Source organism: Aegilops tauschii, chromosome 4 (assembly GCF_002575655.3).
Source record: "Aegilops tauschii subsp. strangulata cultivar AL8/78 chromosome 4, Aet v6.0, whole genome shotgun sequence".
NCBI lineage: Eukaryota > Viridiplantae > Streptophyta > Magnoliopsida > Poales > Poaceae > Aegilops > Aegilops tauschii.
Window position 1 is genome coordinate 88,710,331 of NC_053038.3, and position 26,983 is coordinate 88,737,313.

Sequence of the window (26,983 nt, forward strand, 5' to 3'; positions counted from 1 at the left end):
CCTAATCACAAACAGTTCATCCGAGTGAACCGTATGCTGTATATCGCACACACCTTCATCTGGCTGCCCATTTCTTTTGTGATGCCTAATCACAAACAGTTCATCCGAGTGAACCGTATGCTCTATATCGCACACGCCTTCATCAGGTTGCCCGTTTCTTTTGTTCCGCCTCATTGCAAATAGTTCGATGGACTGAAGTATGTCCTGGATTGCACACGCAACTAAAATCTGAACCGTGTTTGATGCATCCTCCATCGCAAACATTTTCACCTTTTTTGACGGTTTTTCATACAGCACCGTTTGCGATTATGGCATCGCACACAGTTTCTCGAAGGGTCTCTGATCGTAGTGTCGCGTTAGCAGCATCCTGCATTAGTGATAAAAGTAAAGAAGCAAAAACTCAAACTACTCTTTATTATATAACTCTCAACTCGATTACATAGATAGATAGATCACGAAACTAGCACTTGAAAATAGATCATACTAAACTTTTATTCAACTAAATCATGAAATAACTAAGGATCGGACTAAAATAGGTGAAGATAATAAAAGTGATGGTGATATGATACGATACCGGGGCACCTCCCCCAAGGCCATGGCCCGTACTGACTACCCCTTTGCACAAGATTGACGCATACAAGCAGTAACATTTCTACGAATATTTTGCACTGAATCTTCCAATTATAGCAAGTATTACATTATATCTAAGAAAATACCACCGATGATAAATTAATTTCTTTCTTTCTTGAGAAATTCAATTAATTAATATCCTTTTCCAGCATGACGAAGTTGAGAGTGTTTCTTTCCTAACAGATAGTTCCCACATGTATGTGGACATCCAATGGTCCCAAGCACCACGAGATTAGTGGGATCCTTTCTCATTAATTTTTGCATTAATGTTTTCAAACTCAAATGAAACATTTTTTGAGGGAACTCAAATGAAACATTGACGAAACTTTCTGAAACCAACTTTTCTTATTGATTTAACTTCCATGTGGCTTTGAGTGACTATCATTGTGGTTTCATTAGTTCATATAATTATACATGAGTTCATATGGCTTTCTCTAAGTTTTCAATGTGATTTCATTATTTCATATACTTTTTTGTAACTTAGTTTCATGTTAATTCGTATTAGCTCAAGTTTTACATGAGTGTGTGTCAAACCTCATCTTAATTTTTTTTTGAAAACTAATTTAAACCTCAACAAAATCTGACTGAAACATCAACAAAAAACGGGTAGGGAAGGGGTGCTATTGTGCAAAAGCGGAAGGAGTTAACAATTGAAATGCTCCAAACGAAACGGACGTCATCTATAAACTGCGCAATTATGAAGATTGACCCAGGAATGCCGGGGGTGTTTCTTTCCTTACTCCATAGAATCGACAAAACTCCAGCACATATAAAGTTAATGTCAGCCTACTGCGCCCGAGGGTGCATTTCTTTTCGTGGGGCCAGGGAGGAGCCTTTTTGTGTAAAAGAGGAAAGGAAAAAACCTACCCAGGCCGCACGCCTACTTAACTAGAACCACGAGGCTCTCGTCACACAACAGAATTTGCTAACCCCTCCACAAGGCTGCTCTCTCCACAGGAGAACCCCCCACCTCCACCCCCTTTGCATTTGATGGTCCCCGGAAAGCTTCCCTCACCGACCTGCGATCGTGGGCAGAGCAAATCCTATGGAATCTTCAACCACAGAAGCCCGTCATCACACCGCGGCCACGTAAATCAAGGAAGGCCGTCGGCGGGACCTACTCCTCTCTCCCGTCGCTTTTCGCCGCGTCTGGGCCGAGGAGACGGTGGTCACGCTGGCCCCGTGGAGTCGTCGGCGCCGCATCAAGGTGTGAACACCGCCTCTGGCCAGCCGACGCTTCTGCAGCAAGTGAGGGGTAAGAAGCCAAGGGTGGCCGAGAAGGACGGCGGGGCCCAACTGGTCCCCACCGAAACCTTGTTACGAACCACACCGTGCGGTCAGGGTCTTAGGGCTCGGACGGTGGAGATCTTGGACACGGCGTACGGGCTGAAGGTGTCAGAGGAGAATCTGGACAAATTGTGCTACAAGAGGTATGTGCACAAAGTCATTTTGCGTGGTTGCGTTACATGTGGTTGCGTTACATGTCGGTACATCTCAAAGCACTCACTTCTTGTGAGATTCATGCAAATGTATGACCCACCTAGATGTATAGTACCACTATGTTTCTTGTATCTTTCTTTTTAGTCAAATTGGCATCAGCTTTATGTGCCTAAAATACACTTTTTGTGAGGGAAGGTACACATGCAGCTCTTTCCTCTTTCTCTCCACCCACAGAACAAATCCATAGACTTCATTTCATCATAGACAATTTATATCAACCATATCTTTTAAACTATAGACTCGTTTGTGAAACTTTTTATATATTCGGACTCCTGGCATCAAGAACTTTAGAACTAGACCAATTTTGGATACATTTCAAACACATTTACATTTTGACGTTTCACATTTCACATGTGAAATAAACCCATTTCACTAGAAAAAAATATGAAACAAACTTATTTCACTAGAAATATGTGAAAACAACTTTTTCCACATAAACCTATTTAACCCAAATATGAAACTGAAATGTTAACTTGTGAAACTAATTATTTGGAAATGGAAAAGATTTTATTTCAAAAGAGCAAAATATGTTATTTCAAAAATTTGCAATTGAAATATATGTGATTTTTGTGCAACAAGCGAGTGAAAAGTGAAATGCACCTTCTGAAAGTGAAAAAAAATGTGAAACTAAATCTCAACTTGTGAAATAGAAATTTTTGAAATGTGTAATGGTTTATTTTAAAAGAGTAAAATATGCTATTTCAATAATGTGAAATTGAAATAGATGTGATTTTTGCGAAATAACCCAGTGCAAAGTGAAATGTAGGTTCTGAAAGTTAAAAGTAATATGAAGTGAAATGGCAACTTGTGAAACTGATTATTTCAAAATGTGTAACAGTTTATTTCAAAAGTGTGAAACATGTTATTTATAAAATGTGTAATTGAAATATATGTGATTTTTGTGAAACAAGCCAGAGAAAAATGAAATGTAGGTTCTGAAGGTGGAAACCAGTATGAATCTGAAATGTCAACTTGTGAAATCAATTTTTTTCAAAATGTGAGATGGTTTATTTTAAAATAGTGAAATATGTTCTTTCAAAAATGTGCAACTGAAATAGATATGATTTTTTTGAAACACGATAGTGGAAAGTGAAATGTAAGTTGTGATAGTGAAAACAACATGAAACTAAAATATCAACTTGTGAAAATGATTGAAACCATTTTATTCAAAATATTTCAAGCGAGTGAAATATGTATCATGATTTTTGAATTCATTTAAAATGTATTCAAATTCGATCTTCTTTGAAAGGTCTTTGCGGCATGAGTTCAAATATATAAAAAGTTTTGAAATTGGAATATTGGTTTAAAAGATATGAACAATTTAAGTTAGCAAACATAAAATAAATGGATGGGCTTGTTTAGGAGAGGGAAGAGAGAGAATGGCAGCGCATGGATGCAACCGTGATGTACCATCTGATCGAAAAGTATGGGGATCATCTGACATACGCAGAGTGTATTGCAGTGTATTTCATCTGAAAAATCATTCACGTTTATACATTTTCTGGCAGATGAATCTTGAGCACTCAATAAACGGCCAGAGATCTGCCGCTACCTGGGCCTAACGCGCAATTTTCCCTTTTTCAGGTATGTGCAGCGCGCGCAGGAAATTATGCAGCGGGAAGCCAGCGAGCCGGGTTTTAATAAAAATGAGGTTGGGGGGAACCCATTTTCATCAAAAAAAGCCAACGAGCCGGCCGGACGCGTCGCGGCCAAGATTCCCAAGGGAAAGGAGCCCGTAACGTCCCAATATCATGTACTCGAGTCAGCTGACGTGCCAGCGGCCCACATCAACCTTATCATCGTCAGCGACGACGACGATGAGGAGGAGGAGGAGGCGGCTAACAAGGTCGCCGCTGAGACCAACAACTCCTCTGTGAACATCGTGGATCCTCGTGTGGTAGCAGCTGTGGCGATTGCGCCAGTCCCTCCTGCTGCGACTTCTGCACCGGCTCCAATTACCCCGGTGGCCGGGGCGCCTATGGCCTTTGCAACAGATTCGGCTACCCCTGCTACTTATGGCCATGGCCATGGCGCCGACGGCGTCTGCGCACGTGGGATCAAAAGGCCACACGCTCATGATGCAATCTTTGCACCGGCTCCGGGCGCGGGGGCGCCAGTGGGCTTTGCACCAGCTCTGGCTACCCCTGCTGCTTCCGATCATGGGAACATGGGCAGGATGGCCGAGGAACTGCAGGACATCGAGGCCGTATCCGCCTCCATGGCCCAGGCGATATATCGCCGCTCGGTGAGCGCCAGGTCGAACCTGCCACGGTGGGGGTGTCACGGCCTGCGAACCCCCAAGACCCGTTCGGCCCCTGCACATTGCAGTTTGCCGATGAAACGCAACACCACGGGACCAGCCCCTGCCTATGCTGGTTCCTCATCCCGTGCCCCTGTTGCTTCGGGCTCCTCATTCCGTGCCCCTGCTGCTAAAATCACCAGCTCCACTCCGGGCTCCACATTCCGTGCTCTTTCCGCTAACATCAGCAGCTCCGCTCCGGGCTCCTCATCCCATGCTCCTCCTGCTAAAATCACCAGCTCCATTCCGGGCTCCTCATCTCGTGCCCCTCCTGCTAAAATCATCAGCTCCTCTTCGGGCTCCTCATTCCGTGCCCTTCCTGCTAACATCAGCAGCTCCGCTCCGGGCTCCTCATCGCGTGCCCCTACTGCTAAAATCACCAGCTCCACTCCGGGCTCCACATTCTGTGCCCTTCCTGCTAACATCAGCAGCTTCGCTCCGGGCTCCTCATCCCTTGCTCCTCCTGCTAAAATCACCAGCTCCGCTCCGGGCTCCTCATCCCGTGCCCCTCCTGCTAAAATCATCAGCTCCGCTCCGGGCTCCTCATTCCATGCCCTTCCTGCTAACATTAGCAGCTCCGCCCCTCCTGCTAACATCAGCAGCTCCGCTCCGGGCTCCTCATCCCGTGCCCTTCCTGTTAACATTAGCAGCTCCGCTCCGGGCTCCTCATTATGTGCCCTTCCTGTTGACATCAGCAGCTCCGCCCCTCCTGCTAACATCAGCAGCTCCGCTCCGGGCTCGTCATCCCGTGCCCCTCCTGCTAACGTCAGCAGCTCCGCTCCGGGCATGGCTATGCCGGAGCAAGGGAATGGGATTCGTGGCTTCGTCCGCCTCTTCGGCGTCGACATTGCCCTCGTCCGCCTCTTCGGCGTCGACATTGCCCCGCGGGAGTAGGCGATACTTATGCAAGCGTTGCCGGAGGCTTGCAGCTCAGCATGCTAGTCCGTTAGCTCGCTCATGATTCCCTGCTGCTGATTCTCAATCAGCGGCGAAATAGTATCTTTGCTTCCATTATTTACTTTCAAGATGATTGCTTCCGTTCAGATTTTACATAGTTCGTACCAGAGCTTTTAGCCTGTATGTAGGCTTTCCAGATTTATCAGTTTTATGAATTATTTCGAGTTTGATTCTAGGGTTCATACCGGAGCTTGTAGCCTTGTAGGCGTTCCAGATTAACCAGCTGTATGAATCACTTCAGTTTAGATTCTAGAGTTCATACAAGAGCCTGTAGCCTTTTGGCTTTCCAGATGTAATCAGGTGTATGAATTATCTCATGGAATAAAGTTATAAGAGTTGTTTGAATAACGCGTCTCTCGAAACAAGAATTTGTCCAACTTTATATATATAAAGCCCAAACGACCGAACCGATACAAAGGTGGTGGGAAAACAGAGCTGTGAGTTCTCGGAAATGAAGTTGCGAGAGTATATTCAGTCTGCACTGTCGTCTTACTCTCTGAATGTACATCAAGTGTATCAAAAATAATCAAGCTGTTCTACTTGAACCTCTCCTTGTATACAGCACAGATGCAAATTAAGTGGAAACCTTTTGATGTCAGAGAATGTAACTACATTTTTTTGTGGATCATGAGCATCAGTTAGATCTTAGAAGTATACGTATTTACATCCCTGATGATGATGACGATGATGATGATGATGGCATATGCAAGTGATTGAGTAAGCGGTACCAAGATCCGAGGGTCATATATTCTGAATTGCCAGTCTCGCGGCAACCATACCGATATTATGTTCTACATACTCAATTCCGCTGTTTACTCTTTCCAGAGTGTCTGTTGAATCCATTGCCTTTATCTTGTATTTTTGCAGGGTAAGAAGTTCTGCATCTGACATACCTGTAGTGTATGACTTTGATGTTAGATTAGACTACATGAAGCTGACGTACATCCTCTGCACCATCTCTTAGTTGGTCATTCCAGGTAATATTGAGATTTAAAACATAAGTTGTAATCAAGAAGTGATCAGAGGTGAAGATGGAATGATCTTTTGTCACCTGAAACTGATTGGTACGCGGCAAAAGAGAGACGTTCTACGAGCCCAGGGATAAATTCTTCGCCGTACCCTTCGAAAGTTTCTTTCTCAGACCACATTAGAGAGCTCTTGATGTTTGTTTGCAGCGGTTCATCCTCAGGCACCTAAATCGAGAGGTTTTTATGTCAGAACATCAGGATATTCAAACGTACGCGAATCATCAAAAGGAACAAAAAATAGTTACTAAACCTTCAGCTTCATTTGTAGGCTGTGCAAATTGCACATGGACTCTCTTAGTCTGGAAATTCTCAGGCCCAATCCGGTGCCATCGCAAGACTTGTCCATCATAGGAGAAACATCACCACGCAAATAGGGCTCCATCTGGATCAAGGAACAACGTGACCATCTAAAATAGAAGTGAAACACAAGAGGTACCGTGAACTGTAGCTACATAAAACAGTGGATCAAGTTCAGGATATGAAAAGAGCATATGCCTAGGTGCCTAGCCATCCCTTTATTTCTGACTCTTCTTTCTTAGCCGTGCCAAAAAGAATTCAGAACTACCACCCCATTCAACGGTCTATAAAACTCCATAAGTGGACTTACGAAATCTGCACATATGTGTATTATAGATCAAACGGGAATACAGCATTTTGATAGAAAATGAGAACAATAGCTTTGAAGGTATTATACACACAATTCATAGAAGTTCTCAAGTATTTGAACAATGGTACGAGCATCAACATATAAAACAATTCAAACTCCAGAGCCGGAACTTGCGTACCTGAAGAAGGTTCTTGATGTTCACACGGCATACACCTCTAATTGACACTAATGCTCCAAAATCCAGCTTTTGAACCTATACTAGAGATAAATCATTGAGTAGAAAAGGTGAACAATCCTAACAAGAACCCTGACAATGAAATATAGAAATACTTCACAGGAAGGACAAGAACTCACACTTTCTATCTGCACCAAACAACCATATCTTACAGCAAACGAATCCTTGGAAGAGCTTGATAAAACTGGATCAAGGACAAAGTGTACAAGAGAATTTTGCCTCTTATACAAAGCCTGTTGAGTGAGGATTGACAGACATCAGAAGACCTGTTAGGATTCAAGGGTGACAACAATATGTAGTTCTTGTGTATGAACAATGAGTCAGAATTCCCTTTGTACTGTCCTCAGCACTCATTTACTAACTAGAGTTTTGTAGGATATCAAGCCAAGACTCGTTAAAAAAAATCTACAATTTTCACGATATACATGGTTTCTTGTGAGTCGTTCGTTTTTTATGATCCAAGGGTGGAGAGTCAAACTACCTTACTGAACATAGTAGGTCATACCTCACCACATAAGGGTGATAGACTTTTTACTTCACAGTAAATAAGGGTGTATATACTATTTAGGCTCTCTTTAAAAGCGTGAAATAAATACCTTACGGAATCGTCATAAAAATAATATTTGATTAGCTGTATTTCAGAAACAATATACTATTTAGGATCGCATTAAAAGCACGATTGTCCATAAGGTAAGCTAGCTGTCAAAATAAATAACTCCCATTCATCTGCCATACCCCTTCGGGGTCCTTGCCAGCTGGCAGGACCAGGGGCAACTGTCAGCAATGCGGGAGACGGAGGTCCCACGGATTGACGGGACAGGTCATGCTTGTGGCCCAGCCATGTGAGCCGCTTGGCGTGGTTAGGGGCTGCCACGAGTCCAATGCTTGAGGAGGTCCCGAGCACTGAGAACCTAAAGCATTCCCTCTGTTATTGCTCCCCTTCCCCCATGGGCTCCCGGATTGGGCGTGTGGCCCTTGGCGGGCCTCCACGATCATGACGACCTGAATGGGAGGGACGATGGTGACGACTGCGACGCGGCTCCGCTTTTGGCCTCGTCCGGTCGGCCTATTGTAGGCCAGATGGGACGAATGAGAAGTGCTTCGGTTGCACTTAAAATATAGGCAAGGATGGCACGCCCGTTGAATCGGATGACGTTGGAGGCCCAGGTACAGTCATAACATGGTGATACGACAGCTCAGGAGGCCTCTACCCACTACGGCCCATTCCGAGACGTCATGGAGGAAACCACATGGATGATGGGCGATGAAGGTCAACCCATCGTGGATGGGCACAACCATGGACACCAGCGACTCCCCTGGAGACTATAAAAGGGAGTTGGGCGGTTCCGTCCAGGGACGTGTGTCGGTGTCAAAACCGGCGGATCTCGGGTAGGGGGTCCCAAGCTGTGGATCTTGGATCAATGGGGAACAAGGAACGAAGGAGACGATGTTTACCCAGGTTCGGGCCCTCTCGAAGAGTTAAAACCCTATGTCCTGCTTGATTATATTGAAGTGTATAGGATGATTACAGAGTCGATTTACCACGAGATCAGATGAACTAAACCCTAGATGAGTAGGATGATGGTTGTTCTTCTAGCCTCTACGGACTAAACCCTCTGGTTTATATAGACACCAGGGGTACTAGGGTTACACATGGTCGGTTACAATGAAGGAATAAACATGCTGATTCTATCATCATGACTTTGAGGACACACCAAGGCTCCATAGGTTTCCTGTCCAGATACGGAATCGCCTTATAGCTCGGCCTTGTAGTAGTCACAGAGCAGCCCACCTGTCCGGCCCATAAGAGATAGGCCGGCAGCCCAAGGACCCCCTAGTCTAGGACTCCCTCAGTAGCCCCCGAACTAGACTCCAACGCCGGTATTCGTGATTTCTGGTAGCTCTGCACGTCCGAAGTCTCCGGCTTGCGAGATGAGTTCTTCACCCCCTCAATGTTCGGATGTCCATAGTTCAGCTGCTGATGATCTCATGACTTGTCGAAACGCCGTTGGGCCCACCATACCAATCTTTGCATTCAGGGTTAATTACACCCCTCGATTTCCGTGCGCCAGAAGGAGGCGGATGGTCTAGTAGTCTTTTACAGAAACGCCCCTTATGAAAACAAGGAGGAAGCACCTATTAAATAGGCCAAGAGCATGACAGAGAGCCCATTCCATCCCCCAAATCTAGAAGCCGAAAAACCAAAAAAATGTGGAGAAAAAATGGCGGGCGCCCCAAGCTCCTCCTCACGCCCCCATGGCCCCCTCCCGGGTGACTGGGCAAGCTGTTCAGTCTCCCACCTTCATTTAAGCAGACTTGAGACGGAGGGATATCTTCCCGCTTCAGATCTCACATCTACCCGCCCCGGATTAACTTCCGCGAACGGTGAAGCTCACGCAGAGAACTTCCCTGCTCCATGCAAAGAAGAGAGGGTATGTTTCGTGCCCTTCCTCTTACGAGGCTTGGGCTTCCTAATCCATCCTTTCCTGAGGGGCCTGCTAGAGTTTTACGGAATCCAACTCCATCACCTCACCCCTGGATCCATTCTGCATATCTTGGGCTTCGTTGCTCTTTGCGAGATGTTTCTGGGTTGTGAGGCCCATTTTGGACAATGGAGAAAGTATTTCCGCCTCGTCCCTCGCACCCAAGGAGGGACAATCTGGGAAGTAGGCGGAGACGAAGTATGGCGCATAGCCGGGACAGGGTATCCCGTCGGGACCCCGAAGGACTCCGAAGAGTGCACCTCGGAATGGTTTTATACTGAAGACATTCCCCTATTCGAGCCAGTTCGGAGGGGGCTGCCCGAATACTCGGACGCTCCTTTAAAGAAGCGGTTCAATTAGCGGCCAAAAAGCCCTTCTCAAGAAAAAAGTGACGAAGTGCAGCGCCTGGCCACCAAGGTGAGGTTGTTAGCCCGCAGCAAGTTAACCATCATTGATGTGATGGCTGCCACCATTACTCGATGCGTGCAACCCCTTCAACAAAGGATGCATCCCCTGTGGTGTTATAATGGAACAAGCGACGCGGCCCGTTACAAACGGAAGGGGCCTGACAACCAGGCAGCAATGGCAGCTATACTGGCCGATCTCTTCAACGGAGAAGAAGAGTTTGCTCGTCTAAGAAACAGGGGTGGCTATTCGAGTTATAACCCCATTGAATGGGTAAGTTCAACTTTCATTTTCGTAGTCCGGACATTACATCTGTATCTAATGATCGGATCTTCCATTTTTCCGAACAGCATTGGAGGCACTTGGTCGAGACCATCAGCTGCCCTTCTCCACAACCAGAGAGCCATTCCCGTGATGATGACCCAGGATTCCATGACGATCCAGAGACGTCAATCAATTTTGAGGATGGGATCTTTTAAAAGGAATCTCGATGGCTCTAAGGTGGCCCTTATAGCCGATCACCCTGGGACCCTCCCTTCTTCCGATGTAAGTAGCAAGAAGGCCTCTTCTCGAAAAGGGCGTTTGCCTCGCGCCATTCCGAGTATGCTAACTTCTACTCCAAAGGGTCGCCGAACACCGATGAGAGCGGCGTCGACTATGTCGGCACCAACCAACGGCGGAGCTTCCAAGCGCAAAGCGGCCACAGGAGCTACATTGACCGCACCCCCGACCAGTAGGTATTTGTTTGAGCTTATAGTTCGGCCATTAATGTGGCCAATGCGAATACTAATAATTTTTGCCGAGACCTGCAGAAAGTGTGTACCGCCACTATCGTCCGAAGACGTCAAGGAAGCGCCAGGGGGTAATCCCGGACTGAGATCTTTGGCACGGGCCGGGGTCAACACGGAGGCTCCTGCCGCAGACCAGCCTCTGGAGGATCCTGGGGATGTCTCGGTTACCAATTCCGAAGTCGAGAGTGTGATGAATCACCGACGATGGAAGGAGTCACTGCGTCATCCAGTGTTTTCCGAACAGGAGTTCAATGCACTTAGTTCGGTGGACGCCTACCTCGGAGCCGCCCGATCGACTTGAAGGAATCGCCCATCTACTGTCGACCAATATGCAGGTTTGTGATTGGTTTTGATAACCGAACATAAATCCTGACCCAGTAGCCTCCGAGCCTTAAGTTGGGCGGTACGGCCGAGCTAAGGGTCTTAATATGCATATGTTGTGACATGGTGCAGGCCTTGAAGGAACAAAACAACAAACTGACCGAGGACCTTGAGCTGAACCAAACACAGTTGGCGGCTGCACAGGCCGAACTGGAGGAGGTCAAGAAGTTCACCCGGGAAGCACATGTTGAGTAGAAAGTTTTACCATGCATAAGAATTTTTTAGGGCGTCTTTTGTGGCAAAAGATTGCCTTGTAGCAGCCGAGTCCATAGGCCAACTGGAGAAAGACTTGAAAGCGGCTAAGGAGGCCCAAAGGTACGCCGAATCACAACACGAAGCCGGCTACCGAGTACTGTCCCGAAGCCATGAGGATAAAAACAAGCTTAAAGCGGAAAATCAGCGACAGGCCGGAGAAATAGAGCATTAAAATCCCAGCTGGCACAAACCCTCGAGGAGAAGCAGAGATTGAAATGCGGCATGTTTGGTAAGTGAAATTTCAACTTGTGATCATGCAAAGCATGCGTATGATGTCAATGTAAAAAAACCTGCCCCATCTCTTATCAGATCTCCTGACCGGGCGTCTCGAAGAAGAGGCTGGCTCGTTCGGGGGGAACCTGCTAAAGGAACTGTCCATCGTGCACGAACGAGCTCGAAAAGCTATGAGGAGCATGACCAAGGCGCTATGGCCAAACGAGACGCCTCCAGAAGGGATGGTCGAACTGGCCAATCGATTTAAAGGAGCTCGGCGTCGTTTCAAGCTTTGGAAGATGTCGGCTTGCCAAGAAGGAGCACGGGAGGCATGGGCAATGGTTAAGACCCGCTTTACCAAGCTGGACCCGAATCATTTAGCTCGGGTCGGGCCGGCAAGGCCCGATAGGCGGGAAGTGCCACTTCATTTGGTGTATGACCAAGTGATGCCAGCCGCTCGGTTATCTCAAGAAGACTGCGCCCTGGATACTATAATAGATAGTCTCGACCAGAAGCAGGGTGTTTGATTCTATGTTTCTATGTACTTTACATCAAACAATCTCCGTCCGTGTTGTAAACGTTGTCTTAACCGGCCATCGGCTTCAACCTCCCCCGCCATTGGCCAGGGAGTGTTCCGAACTGTGTGACCTGTTGGAACAGAAAATCACTTCGGAGAACCAAGCAATCCGGCCATTTGGTACGAACAGACAGAACGCGCACAGGGAGTTATGTTATATTACTGTTTAACGTAAGAAACATCTTCCAAAGAAAATAGTTCCTCCAAGGGTTCCTTTCTTTGGGTTGTTATGTTGACCATAGGCGTTTTAACAAGACCGCCGTAGTAAGCGGATGATGGTTACTCCGGGAAAATAAATCCGGGTGTTTGGTGATGATCACCACTAATTTTCGCTTCCCTCGTAGCTGACCAATTATGTTCTTAAGAACGCTAGCTTTCGGCTTCACCCGTCTGAGGTTCGTATCTGGGTAATCCGGTCGTAACAATCGCAGAGGTGCTCACTTTACCCTCTAGCCGAATAATCGGGAACACAGAGGGTAAGCATAGGAGCGAAGCAACCCAGCTTGGCCAAAACTTAACTCAAATCGATTCATATGATGGCTTAAAAACGACATTGCAAGGGTGCAAACACGACAAAGGCGAATAAATGCACAAAAGATATATTAATTGGCTTCGTTAAAGAAGCCCCCAGGTATAACCGTACATTTAAAGATGTATGCCCAAGTAAACTTAACATAGTTCGGTTTAGCCGAACACAGCCTGGGAGGTGTTATCCACACTCAAAAAGTAAAAAGAAAAGAAATAGTCTAACAAAAGAAAGGCTAGTTGAGTGGCGACACCGGACTAGCCGTAGAAGCGTCGAAGCCGAGCTGCGTTCCATGGGTTTGGTTCGAGGCGATTGTCTGCTGGGTTGCGGAGACGATATGCTCCCCCAGCTAGCACTTCATCGATTATGAAGGGACCCTCCCACTTGGGCGAGAGCTTATTCTTCTGCTTCTCAGGGAGACGTAGGACGAGTACGCCTACGTTGTATGCCTTCGCCCGAACCTCCCTACTCTGGTAGCGTCGGGCCTGCTGTTGATAGAACGTAGAGCGGGCCGAGCTATGTCGCGCTCTCCTTCCGGGGTGTCCAGGGCGTCCTGCCGATCTAACTCGGCTTCCTTTTCTTCGTACATGCGCACTCTTGGCACGTCATGAATGAGGTCGCAGGGTAGGACTGCTTCTGCGCCGTACACCATGAAGAACGGCGTGTATCCCGTTGATCGGTTAGGGGTGGTGCGCAATCCCCATAATACAGAGTCAAGCTCCTCCACCCAGTGGCAATCGGATTCTTTCAGGAACGGACCAGACGAGGCTTTATGCCGCTCATGAATAGTCCATTGGCCCGTTCGACCTGTCTGTTGGTCTGTGGGTGATATACCGAAGCGTAATCGAGCTTGATGCCCATGTTAGCGCACCAGTCCTTTACCTCCTGGGCTGTGAAATTGGATCCATTGTCCGTTATTATACTGTGGGGGACACCGTAATGGTGGACCACGCCGGATATAAAGTCGAAGACCGGTCCGGACTTAGCTAAAGTTACTGGTTTTGCCTCAATCCATTTAGTGAATTTGTCAACCATGACCAGTAAGGTATTTCTTCTTCTAGGTCCCCCCTTTAAGTGGTCCGACCATGTCCAGCCCCTAGAGCACAAAAGGCCAGGTAATCGGTATTGTCCAGAGAGCCGTGGGGGGCATGTGGCTTTGATTTGCAAAAGGCTGGCATCCAACGCAATGTTGGACTAGTGTGTTTGTGTCAGCACGAGCGGTGGGCCAGAAAAACGCTGCTCGGAAGGCCTTGCTTACCAGGACCCGAGCTGCCGCATGGTGAACGCCCATGCCAGCATGTATCTCGGCCAAAAGTTGTTGCCCCTCTTCTTCACATATGCATCTCTGGAGGACTCCGGTAGTGCTTTTCTTGTACAGTTCACCCTCGTGGACCTTATAAGCCTTAGAACGCCGAATTATGCGTCATGCCTCGGTCTGGTCATCGGGGAGCTCTTGTCGAAGAAGATAGGCAAGGAAGGGCTCGGTCCATGGCGCGATTACAGCCATGACTTCGTGCGCCGAAGGTGTTTCTTCGAGTGCCGAGCCTCCGATGATTTCTTCGTCTGGCTAGATGTCAGGAGGGACGATCTGTTCTGGGCCGGTGGCTCCCGCTTCCTTGCCCTTGTCTTGCCACACCACGGATGGCTTGAAAAGCCGTTCCAAGAAGGTGTTTTTAGGGACTGGGTCACACTTGGCGCCCATGCGAGCGAGGACGTCAGCAGATTGATTGCTGTCTCTGGAGACATGGTGAAATTCTAACCCTTCAAACCGGGCTGATATTTTAAGGACGGCATTCCGATATGCCGCCATCTTTGGGTCTTTGGCGTCCAATTCGCCGTTGACTTGGGAGATGGCGAGGTTAGAATCTCCCTGCACCTCGAGTCGTTGTACGCCCATTGACGTTGCCATTCGAAGGCCATGCAACAGAGCCTCATATTCGGCCACGTTGTTGGAATCCGTATACATAATTTGTAGTACATACCGGATATTGTCGCCAATGGGAGATGTAAGGATCACCCCAGCCCCCAGTCCGGCTAACATCTTGGAGCCGTCAAAGTACATTGTCCAATGTGAATATGTACTATATTCCCTGGGGAGCTCGGCTTCTGCCATTCGGCGAGAAAGTCGGCCAGCACCTGAGATTTAATAGCTCGGCGTGGTTTGTACATGATTTCGAAAGGAAGGAGCTCTACGGCCCATTTGGCAATGCGGCCGATGGCGCCCTGTTGTTGATAATGTCGTTCAGCGGTACTTCAGATGCCACAGTGACCGAACACTCTTGAAAGTAGTGTCGGAGCTTTCGGGATGCCATAAAAATTGTATAGGCTATCTTCTGGTAATGAGGATATCGAGATTTGCATGGTGTGAGTACTTATGATACGTAGTAGACTGGCTTCTGCACCCGGAATTTGTGGCCCTCCGATTCTCGTTCTACCACGAGAACCACACTCACAACTTGATTTGTGGCCACGATGTACAACAGCATGGGTTCACCTATGCCGGGTGCTGCGAGTATAGGATTGCCGGCCAATAACGTTTTTATTTCTTCTAGTGCGGTAGTTGCTTCATCAGTCCGCTCGAAGTTTTTGGTCCGTTTGAGCAGTCTGTAGAGTGGCAGTGCCTTTCTGCCAAGGCGGGAGATAAAGCGGCTCAGGGCCGCCATGCAGCCTGCCAGTTTTTGGACATGCTTCAGCTCCGTAGGGATCGCTAGTTGGGATAGGGCTCGGCTTTCAGCCGAATTGGCCTCTATTCCTCTATGGGAGACAATAAATCCAAGTAGTTTGCCGGCGGGAACTCCGAAGACGCATTTGTCCGGATTGAGCTGTATATCGTAAGCTCGCAGATTATCAAAGGTTTGGCGGAGGTCGTCCACCAACTGGCTTACGTGTTTAGTCTTAATGACCACGTCATCGACGTATGCCTCGACTGTTTTGCCGATTTGATTTTCTAGGCATGTTTGAATCATGCGCTCGTATGCGGCGCCTGCATTTTTTAACCCGAAGGACATTGTGTTGAAGCAGAATGACCCGTAGGGGGTGATGAAGGCGGTTGCGGCTTGGTCGGATTCCTTCATTTTGATTTGATGGTATCCGGAGTAGGCGTCGAGGAAGCACAGTGAGGTGTGTCCGGCGGTCGCGTCGATGATCTGGTCTATGTGGGGGAAAGGGAAGGGATCATTAGGGCAGGCCTTATTTAGGTCTTTGAAATCGACGCACAACCGCCAGGATTTATCCTTTTTGGGCACCATGACCAGATTTGCCGACCACTCGGGGTGTTTGATTTCTCGGATAAATCCGTATTCGAGTAATTTTGCTAATTCTTCCCCCATAGCTTGACGCTTGGGTTCGGAAAATCGGCGAAGCGCCTGTTTGACTGGCTTGAAGCCCTTGATAATGTTCAAGCTATGCTCCGCTAGTCTTCGTGGGATTCCTGGCATATCTGATGGGTGTCAGGCAAATATGTCCCAATTTCCGCGCAAGAACGTGCACAGCGCCTCCTCAACTGCGGGGTCCAGCTGAGCTCCAATGGACGCTATTTTGTTGGGGTCCGTTGGATGCACTTGGAATTTGATGATTTTGTCCGCTGGTTTGAAGGATGTGGATTTGGGCCTTTTACTGAGGATTACATCATCCCTATCCACTATTGAGCGCAATGTGGTTAATTCCTCGGCTGCGAGAGCCTCGGATAGTGCCTCGAGGGCAAGTGATGTTGTTTTGTTTTCGGCTCGAAGAGCTCTATCTGGATCGCTTGCAATTGTGATCACACCATTGGGCCCTGGCATTTTGAGCTTCATATACCCGTAATGTGGTATAGCCTGAAACCTTGCGAATGCGTCACGCCCCAATCAGGCGTGGTAACCGCTATGGAAGGGCACAATGTGGAAAAGTAGTTCTTCGGATCTGTAGTTCTTGGGAGTGTCGAATACTACGTCGAGAGTGACTCGTCCGAAGCAGCGTGCCACTCTGCTGGGGATAATTCCTTTAAAGGTAGTGTAACTTGGTTCGACACTAGATCTGTTGAATTGCATTTTGTCAAGGGTATCCTCATAAATGAGGTTTAAACCGCTACCTCCGTCCATTAGCACCTTGTTTAGTCTGAAGCCATCCACTATGGGATCGAGGACTAGGGCGGCGGGTGCTCGGACGGGGCGGGTTCTTAGCTCGTCCTCCTCGTCGAAAGTGATTGGTGTGTCTGCCCATGAATTTGCGGCTGTCACCTGGTGGATTTGACCGAGCTCTCGAAGGGCTCTCTTCCTTTGATTCTTTGAGGAAAACATCTCGTAGATCGTCGGGATATCCATATCATTGTCTGGGGGTGTTGCTGACCGTTTGCTGGAGAGTGATATTCCAAGAATAGCCTCTCCACTCTTTGTGACTTGCCTGACCACCCAACAAGCTCGAAGGTTGTGCGTTGGGTCTGTGTTCAACAGGACCGAGTGTACGGGACATGGCTTGTCCAGTAGCTCATCGAGGACTGTTCGGGATCCTGAGAGGGTTTTATTCTTCTTATCGGCTACCAGATCCGATAGTTCGGCGAAGCTTTGAACGTGGCGACGGGCGAGGGCATTTAAGATTCCTTTGCCCTGGCAGTTATGCGAAAGGTCGCTGTGATTTCTTGGTCGTCGCAGTCCGCCATTCTACTCTTGACTAGGAGGAATCTGGCCCAGAAGTGATGGACCGTCTCTCTAGGCTTTTGCTTCATGTACATTAGATCTCATATGTCGGGCTTCCCCTAGTTACTTGGGGAATACTCAACGTGGGGGGGAAAACTTTGTATCCCCAAGGGTTGCGGGTCCGGGGCTTCGGCGGCGGTGTCCTGCGCCATCGCGACATCCGGCGCACCAGGCTCGGAACCCAGACTGTCAACCGGGTACTGTTGCGCGGACTCGAGATCGAGTTTCGAGTCATGGCTTGATTTCGGGCTCCTTCCAAGACGAACATCGGATTCCGAGCTGGAGGCCTGGACCAAATGATCGGAAATCCCGACATAATCCGTTTTTAGCTCCGGTGACTGTGAGCCTTCAGCCAAATCCTCGATGGTGGCGACGAGGTGTGTGACCGGTGGGACGTAAATTTCCCTGTTATCAGGTTTAAGCCCAATCTGATCATAGACCGAGGATGGGCTGTCGGATATTCCCATGGCCTGGATCCGATCTAAACTCATTTAACGATGAAAGATCTGTCGGGTCCATGCTCCTGGAGTACTCGGGGTCGACCCGCAGTATCGCTGCTCAGGGGGTGTTCGAAGTCACGCCCGGGCAGTGTTCGGCCAGAGCTAGTCCGGACGTAACGACGAGGTCGAGCTTTAAGGCCGGATCCAGGGTAGCGGGGTTTATCGCTCCCGGTGTTAAGGCGTTGGCATTGCCAAGCTCTTCAAGGGGAGCTGAAGACCTCGTCAAGATAAGATCTCCCCAGGAGTCGGCGACGAACTCTAGGTTCCCAAACCTGATCTCCTAATCAGGGGCAAAACTTTCGATCTGGCCGAGGCGGCCGGTTGGATCGGCGTGCAGCACAATGCTGCCGAACGCAAAGATCTGGCCGGGAACGAAGATGTCCCCGGCGCGGATGCCATTATTAATGACTAGGCGAGCCATTGACCCTTCAGCGACCCAACAGTGGAACTCTCAATGAAAGCACCAACGTTGGTGTCAAAACCGGCAGATCTCGGGTAGGGGGTACCCAGTTGTGGATCTTGGATCAATGGGGAACAAGGGACGAAGGAGACGATGTTTACCCAGGTTCGGGCCCTCTCGAAGAGGTAAAACCCTACGTCCTGCTTGATTATATCGAAGTGTATAGGATGATTACAGAGTTGATCTACCACGAGATCAGATGAACTAAGCCCTAGATGAGTAGGATGATGGTTGTTCTTCTAGCCTCTACGGACTAAACCCTCTGGTTTATATACACCAGGGGTACTAGGGTTACACATGGTCGGTTACAATGAAGGAATAAACATGTTGATTCTATCATCTTGACTTGGAGGACACACCAAGGCTCCATAGGTTTCCTGTCCGGATATGGAGTCGCCTTATAGCTCGGCCTTGTAGTAGTCGCAGAGCAGCCCACCTGTCCGGCCCATAAGAGATAGGTCGGCAACCCGAGGACCCCCTAGTCCAGGACTCCCTCAACGTGAAAAAGAAGAACTAGAAAACATAGGGAGCTCACTGTGCTGGTTGTAAGTAGCGACCCCTTCTCTCTTCTGATACACAAGCAAAGAAACATACAACAGGAGTAGGGTATTACACTGACGCCGATGGCCCGAACCTAGGTAAACTGCCTCGCCGTGACTTCGTGGAGTGACGAGAGTGTTTTAACCCCTGGCCCACTTCCGCAGGGGGCGGGGAAGGGTCCGACCACTCTTTCATACGCAGCCTTTCCCTACATTTCTTCAAGAGGCTATTTCCAGGACTCGGACCCGTGACCTTCATGGTCACAAGGCAACAGCTTTACAGATGTGTCAAAGCTCCCCTTGGTATATTTTAGACTTATGTGGAAATATTGCCATGTCCAATGCAATATTTGAAGATTAAAAATAATTACTTGCCTACATATGGCCAATGATCCCCTAATATACTTCTGCATCTCAATAAATCCTGGAAAATTATGGGGACGCTTATTACACTAATATTGGGTCAAATGGCATTGCGTTTCATCTTTATCTCTTGGTCAAACTCATTTGGACCTATATGATCAATGCATTGGACCCCACATCTTGATGCTTCCAAACCTCTTGCCAGTTGGACATATTGTTCATCATCCTTATCTACACATGTGGTCAAAGTCTCAAGTCCAATTGCATATTGAAAACACTACTAGCATCTATCACAAATTTTGGCTCCATATGATCACTATGTGTAAAACCCCACCAAATTTCTTCCAATATTGGTGAAACTTGGCCAACATAGTCCTTATCTCTATATTCACCAGTTCAAGATGGGAATGGACCGGGTCGGCCCGCTGGGTCGCTGACCCGGCCTGAAAATTCGAGACCGATGGGTCATGTGGGTCGGCCTCAAATTTTTTTGGGTCGGTAGAGCCGACACCAAATGACCCGTTGGGTCAGCGGGATCGGCCCACCTCGTGGTCTCGTATGTCACGGCAGCTATGTCCTAATCATCGCCCTCGCCGATCTCTGCCGTGCCGGTGCTGCTGCCTCTGGCTCACCGTCCCAGTCATGTCCAGCTCGTCATCCGGCCCACCGTCAGCTTGTCCTCCCGTGCCCCGTCCAGCTCTCTAGTGCAAAGTTGAGACTAGTAGGTAGAGCATCAGTCTAATGTCAACTAGTAGTACTAGTGGCATCCGATGGCTAAACACAATTCACCCGCACAGATGCATCTCTGTACAATGCCTGGAAAGAAACACACAAGCTAACTATGGTCTACGAATGTATGCATGTACAATGCGGATGCAGCAACTAGACCACTTGAATCTCCATATAATTTTGTCTTCTATTCCTAGTTACTATTAGGATTTTAGCTATCAACACATCACAAAAAAAGCAACACACATCACTAATATTGGGTCGACCCAAAATACCCATCGGGCCAACGAGGCCACTACTATTCATGATATGGGTCGCCCGTGGCCTCTTATGTTGGCCCTGAGGCCACTAGGGCCGGGTCGGCCCATTCCCATCCTGATCACCAGTGATAAAAATTGCAGGTTCATTTGAAAGTTCTAGCCCCATGATCATTTCATCGATGCATTAGGTTTTTGGTCAATGGACTTGAGTGCTTGCTTGATCTTTGCTTCTCATCTTCGTAGACGAGTTTAGCATCTTTGCTAGAATCTAGTCATCAAATGGCAAGGTCAGGATTGCGACAGAATGGCGGGAACAAAGTGTGGCATGCAATTTGCACGCCCTGGGTAAATGCGATTTCCATTATGCATTGCGGACACCTCGCGCCCTCTATTCATCCATGGGTCCCTTGCGTAGCTTGCGACAAAATCAATGTCCGCCATCGAGCCTTACGACCTACCGATGTAGTTCTAGCCCTGTCTGTCGAGGGATTTTCATCGGGTCCTAGGATTGGTGCGAGAGCTAGTATGTAGATTAGTAGTCAAGGGAACATAACATCAATCCAACATGGGATCTAGAACACAAGTTGAAAAGAAGACACGATATACCAAGGTTCGCCCCCCTAAGTTCTGGATAAGATCAATTACAACAAGGGTACTCGTAGCGTCTGAAATGTCACGTTATTTTTTGCAATGTAACTAACAACGGTGCAAAATTAGCACGTAATTTGGATAATAATGGGTGCTTGCGCATCGAGGACTGGGACGTAAATGGTCATCTCGTAGTTGAAGCGGTCGCACTCAATTGAGTGTTTGAGGGAGCCCCGCACTGTGATACTGTTGTTCGGTCCCAGTAGCTTCATCATCATGTAGGTATAATTTGGGGGATTTTTTTGAGCAACCAGCAAGTGTGCCGCCTTTTCATTAAGAAGGGGGAAATATTTACAAGGTGGCATGTTTTAAAAGGGGACATGCCGGAAACCCCAAGATCCCAAGGATCCCAGTCAAAGCCCCATGCTAACTACTCATGAATTGGAATCACTCATGGCTGGAAGGCCAGCTTACGCTGCGAAATTTCCTCGTAGGCCAGATGGGCCACCTTGAAGTAAGTCAGTCTCGTGCCTTCGAAGATGCGATGGTTCCTCTCCTTCCAGGCATTCCACAGTATGTAAATGAGGATGCCACTGCGTTGCCTTCTCAGAGTGTTGTCGTTGTCCTTGAGGCTCCCATCCCACCAGGCGTCAATTGAGGGGAAAGCGGCCGTCAGACCGAAAGCCAACGGCTCTTCCACCCAGGACCACACAAGGCGACTGACTGCAGAAGTGAATAGACAGCTCATACATGTTAGAGTTATAATATAAGTCATGTATACCCCTTTGTATTTATCCCGTAGTATAAGGGGTTTCCTGCATATGTACCACACCTGTACATGTATATATATCGGCCTATGGCCTCATGGGAATACAAGTTGCTTATTCCTAACATGGTATTAGAGCTTTAGGTCTCTTTTTCGCACGCGCAACTCGTGCTCGATCCCGTCCCTGCCGCCGCCGCGATTTTTCTTCGCCTCCGCCGGCCGCCCGGTGCCCCTCCAGCCCGTCCCCGCCGGCCGCCAGGCGCCCCCCCCACGCTAGACGCCGCTCCCGCCGCCCGCTGGGTGCCGCCGATCCCGCCAGGCGCTGCTTCTCCCGCTCGATCTCCAGGCGCCCGCTGGTCCTGCTCGGCGCCGAACTCCCGCTCGCCGTTCTCCAGGCGCCTCGCTCGGCCCCTGCTCCCGCCTCGCTCGGCCTGCTCCCGCCCTGCCGATCTCCAGGGGCCCAACCCGTCCCGCTCGGCGCAGCTCCCAGCTGCCCCTGATCGACGCAGCCAGCCGCTGGTCTCGTCCGGTTTCTGCTGCTTTCGATCTTTGCAAAAACAAAAAACAAAAATAAAAACAAAAAAAACAAAAAAATGTCTGCTGCATCGGGCTTTGTCGCTGTTCCTCGCTGTCCGGTGATCTTCGATGGTACTAACTACACCGAGTTCGCTGGCTTCATGCGCATTCACATGCGTGGCATCCGTCTCTGGGGTGTTCTTTCTGGCGAGGTCTGCTGTCCGCCACGTCCGGTTCCTCCGGTGGCCCCTACTCCGCCGACTCCACTGGTTCTTCCTACGGATGCTAATCAGGCCGCCAAGGATGCGGCTAAGATTGCTGATGAGGCTGCTGATCGTGCCTATGATGAGAGGGCTTTGGCTTATGAGGAGGCTCTTCAGACGTATCATGGTGCTTTGTCTGTTTACACCCAGTGGCTTGATGATGATGCTCGTGCTGCAGCTGTTCTCACTGCTAGTGTTCTGCCTCAGTTTGCTTCTGAGTTTCTGGGTTTTCCTACTGTCTTCCAGATGTGGACCTGTCTTCGTCAGCGCTATGAGCCCTCTGGTGATGCCTTATACCTTTTTGTGGTTCGTCAGGAGCATGCTCTTCAGCAGGGTGACTCTACTGTTGATGACTTTTATGCACAGAGTTCTGCTATCTGGCGCCAGCTTGATTCTCTCCGCAGTGCTGGTTGTCGTACTTGTCCCTGCTGCCAGGCTGTCCAGGCCGATTTGGAGTTTCATCGCGTCTACGAGTTCCTGTCTCGGCTCCGTAAGGAGTTTGAGCCCCGGCGTGCTCAGTTGCTTGCTCGTGGCCGTATTTCTCTCATGGAGGCGCTTTCAGAGATTCGTGCTGAGGAGACTCGCCTACGTGGTGCTGGTTTGCTGGAGGTTCCCTCTGTGCTCGCTACTCGGGTTTCTTCCACTCCACCTGCTGCACCGCCCCATTCTCGCTCGAGTGCTCCGCCGCTCTTGCCCACTCCTTCTGGAGGCTCAGGTCGCCCCCGTTCACATTGTGACTACTGCAAGAATGATGGTCATATTGAGTCCCAGTGCTACACCAAGCGGAAACACCTGCGCAAGGCGCGATCATCAGGGACTGCGTCATCTCCCTCGCCAGCTTCAGCCATTGCTTTGACCGAGCAGGATATTCTGAGACTTAAGCGTCTGCTCGCGGCTTCAGGTTCTTCCTCGACGAGTACTACTGGTTCTGTGACTGATGCTTCCCGCACTGAGCACCCGCCCTCTACACAGTCAGGTACATCCCCATGGGTTCTGGACTCTGGAGCTTCTTTTCATATGTCTTCTCATTCTTCCGCTTTATGGCCTCATGGGAATACAAGTTGCTTATTCCTAACAATACAGAGATGGTCCACGATCTCAAAGGCACTAAGGCAAAGTTGGCAGACAGGGTCATGCAGCCAGCCGCGCGTGGCCAATCGATCAGCCGTGAGGATCCTGTTGTGGAGGAGGAGCCAGGAGAAGAGCTTACACTTTGGCTCTTCATGCGCCTTCCAGATTTTATTGGCCGAGAATCTCGGATAGGAGCCCAAGAATTGGGCCCGATAAGTCGAGTCGGTCGAGTACACACCGCTAGAGTGCCCGTTCCCAGAGATGGAGTCCTGAGTGTGCGGGTCCAGCCATGAATAGCTCAAGTATGCAGCCTATCATTGCGTTGTAGACAATTTCCAAGTCAACGACTTCAAAGGTGCATAGTTCCCTATGGAAGTTGTTGCCCCTTCCAAGACCACTGCCAGGGTAATTTGTCCTAAGTGTAGGTGCAACATCCCTGGGATAAGTCCGTGACAAACCCTTGAGTCTTGCTCTATCTCTGTATGGGAAATTTGCATTTGGTCCAACGATGTTTGGCCCAGTGCAGCAGTTGAGCCAAGGACTTGGGGCAAAGATAATGCACGAGCATTCAGTTAGTAATTTGAAGATTAGGAGTTGCAATGAACCTCTCCAAAGTGATACATTAGATAGTTATAAGCACAACATTTTTTAGGATTATTTTCATGCTTGACAGAGGTTTGCAATGTTCATGAAATTTACAAATTTTCACAGAATTAGTCCAAACAATGTTGTCAAATTCAAATTTTGGTATTTAAATTATTAAATAAACAAATGTAGACCTTTTAACTAGAACCCGACCTACGGAGTAGTGTGAAGACACCCCATCAATGCAACAAAGCCCGATTAGTGATAGTATTAACATTTATTTCTTTTAGTACTATCATGTTTGGAAGTTCTTAATATTTACCCAAAATTTTCGGTTGAGATTACATTTTCTTGCCCCATACTGAAAATTGTTGATTTCACAAATTTCATCCAATATTTTGAGAATTCCACTTCTAAGAGGCGTGGCATTGAACATTTCATTTAAACCAAAATGGTCTAATTTTTACCCTCGACTATTTATGAAGCCTACGTTTGGTCGCTCAACTCATCAAATAAGTTTGGTCTAGGTTTATTCCCTTGCCACATTCAAAGCAATTTTGTGATGGTCTGGTGGTAGTTTACCACACATACAAGTCCCTTCGGAAACAAGAGTTGGAAGCGGGGAGCAGACCTCATAAAGAAAAACATAAATATTATAGGAAATTTATGAAATATGAAATGAGTTTTAAAATAATGAAATTTATAATATTGTAGAAAAGGCATGGATTTCAAAAAAAGGTTTCCCCTTTCAACAGTTTTGAAACTTGACTCATTTTTCAAATTCTCGTTTTTTCCCTATTATTCCAAAAATAGATAAGAATCATTTTTCCTAAGTTTTCATAATATTTTTAAAATATGTGAGATCTTTTTTCCGGTTTCCTTATATTTTCATTGAATTAGCTGAGTTTCCTAAAATTTTCGCATTTTCTTTCTTGACTTCTTTTTCTTATTTTCTCTTTTCGGGTTTGTCTATAAAAGAAATTATGACTAGGTTGTCACTTGTGCAAAATGCAACCACATAATCGTCGAAATCACTTCTAGTGGGGCAAGGGACCAAATCCAAACTTTTTTTACACCTCGGAAAGAAATTTAATTGATATAGAGTTGAGGGACCAAAGATTAAAGTTTGCAACAATGGAGGATCAAAAATGGGCTTTTTTCCTATTTAAATGAAATAACATGAAATTTGTAGTAAAAAGGTAAGCTAGGATTCTTATTAGCAACATGATTGTGCAATTTTTACTGGGATACCACACAGACTGTGATTTGTACACAAGCATGCCTAGGGCTAAACAATACATTTCCCTAATGAACCATCATGGTCAAACCTCTCTTAACTCTAGGAAGGTGAGAGTCGTAACATAAGAGACCATTTACATGATAAATCTACAAATGTGTGATGAACAATATTTTTTGTGTAGCAAGGAAGCTAGATTATGCCAATCGAGAAAAACAATAGTGGGATGCCAAAAGTAGCATAAAGCAATCAATTGAGCCAATGGTAATTACCTCTTCTAGCAATGCTAGATACCTTGCTTCATATAAGTGCAGGGTCTTGCATTCAGATGGAATCAACACCTATAATATTTTCATTATCTTAGTACCATCGAATTGCTATAATTTTTTAGAATTCCTAGCAATTTTATAGCTTTGCAGAGAAATAAATACTGAGGCGATCTCGATGACTAGAAACGATGCAGATAAAATATGTGAGTCCAAAATTAATTCCAGAAGTTGGCTAAAAAAATGAGAATTCTTCAATTACTTGTTGCGAAGGCAGCATGAGGAAAATAAATCATGGCGATGTGATAACCTCACCAACAATTTACTCAGGCAAAAGTCATGACTAATGGCATTGTTGCAACTTGCAAATGCTGATTGCTATAACAATCGTCTGTAAGGTACATTAGCCCCTGTAAGTAGAATTTTTGCAAGAAAACACGTCTCCCTTCAACAAGCCAATGCCCATCTAGACTCTGGCTGTACAAGCCTGAAGGTGATGAAACGCATTAGCAGAAAAAAAAATCAAACAGACCCAGAATCCCTATTTTGGCCGATTCAACTAATTTGTTATGTTCAAACAGCCAATTGTGGTTCTGGAAACCCACCCCAACGCACCAAAGAAGAATTGGTTGCCAAGACCCAAACCAATTCGACTTGCCCTCCAACCAACCATTCGACTGTGATTTATCATTATCATCAGATTTCATCTAACGCTATCCCAGCTAAATGAACAGAAAGGCGATCCGCCTTTTGGTGTTCTTCAGAAATGGTACCTCTGCGGGCTGGAATGGGAGGAGGGGGAACTCGAGCCGCGGCGATGGCGGCGGTTGCGGCGTGGACGAGCAGCGGGTGGCCCGGAGCCTGCGCCGGCGCGTCGGGCATGCGAGGAGTGAAGGGTGTATCCTATCATGCGGGTTCGGTGCTGGAGGGGAGAGGAAGCGGAAGGAAGCAGAGGCGGCCATGGATGGCCGCCGCGGCGTGAAAATGTGGCGGGGGTGGGTTGGGTGGTTTCGCGGTTGCCAATGGCGGGAGCAGAGAGATAACGCTGATCAGGTATATTTTATTGGCATCTCTGTCAGTAAAAGGCTTGGAACAATAAAATAGCCCGTTTTACAGTTTTATTAAGAAATGTCCATTCCAAGTCTCGTCCCGTAAAAATTATCATCTAGCCGATCAATGTGTGGGATGGTTAGGAGGTCAATGGTATTCTTAACACATCAGGGTTCAAATCCTGATGCTCGCTTTATTCTTGAATTTATTTCAATATTTTCGCGCGGTAT

The 26,983-nt window shown here is 47.7% G+C and overlaps 2 protein-coding genes across 2 annotated transcripts; one reads left to right on the top strand and one right to left on the bottom strand.

Moving 5' to 3' along the window:
• The first annotated feature begins 1,568 nt into the window (after window positions 1-1,568).
• LOC109765600 (uncharacterized) lies at window positions 1,569-5,479 on the top strand. Its single transcript, XM_040386750.3, has 2 exons — window positions 1,569-2,060; window positions 3,715-5,479. Exons 1-2 carry the CDS (start codon window positions 1,621-1,623, stop codon window positions 5,321-5,323), a joined length of 2,049 nt encoding a protein of 682 aa, XP_040242684.2. The 5' UTR covers window positions 1,569-1,620; the 3' UTR covers window positions 5,324-5,479.
• Window positions 5,480-5,745: 266 nt separating this feature from the next.
• On the bottom strand, window positions 5,746-26,749 carry LOC109765603 (uncharacterized). The gene is made up of 7 exons (XM_020324391.4): window positions 26,477-26,749; window positions 25,710-25,778; window positions 7,376-7,489; window positions 7,200-7,274; window positions 6,665-6,796; window positions 6,438-6,579; window positions 5,746-6,279 (listed from the first exon to the last, which is right to left on the bottom strand). Exons 1-7 carry the CDS (start codon window positions 26,663-26,665, stop codon window positions 6,128-6,130), a joined length of 873 nt encoding a protein of 290 aa, XP_020179980.1. The 5' UTR covers window positions 26,666-26,749; the 3' UTR covers window positions 5,746-6,127.
• Between the last annotated feature and the right edge of the window lie 234 nt (window positions 26,750-26,983).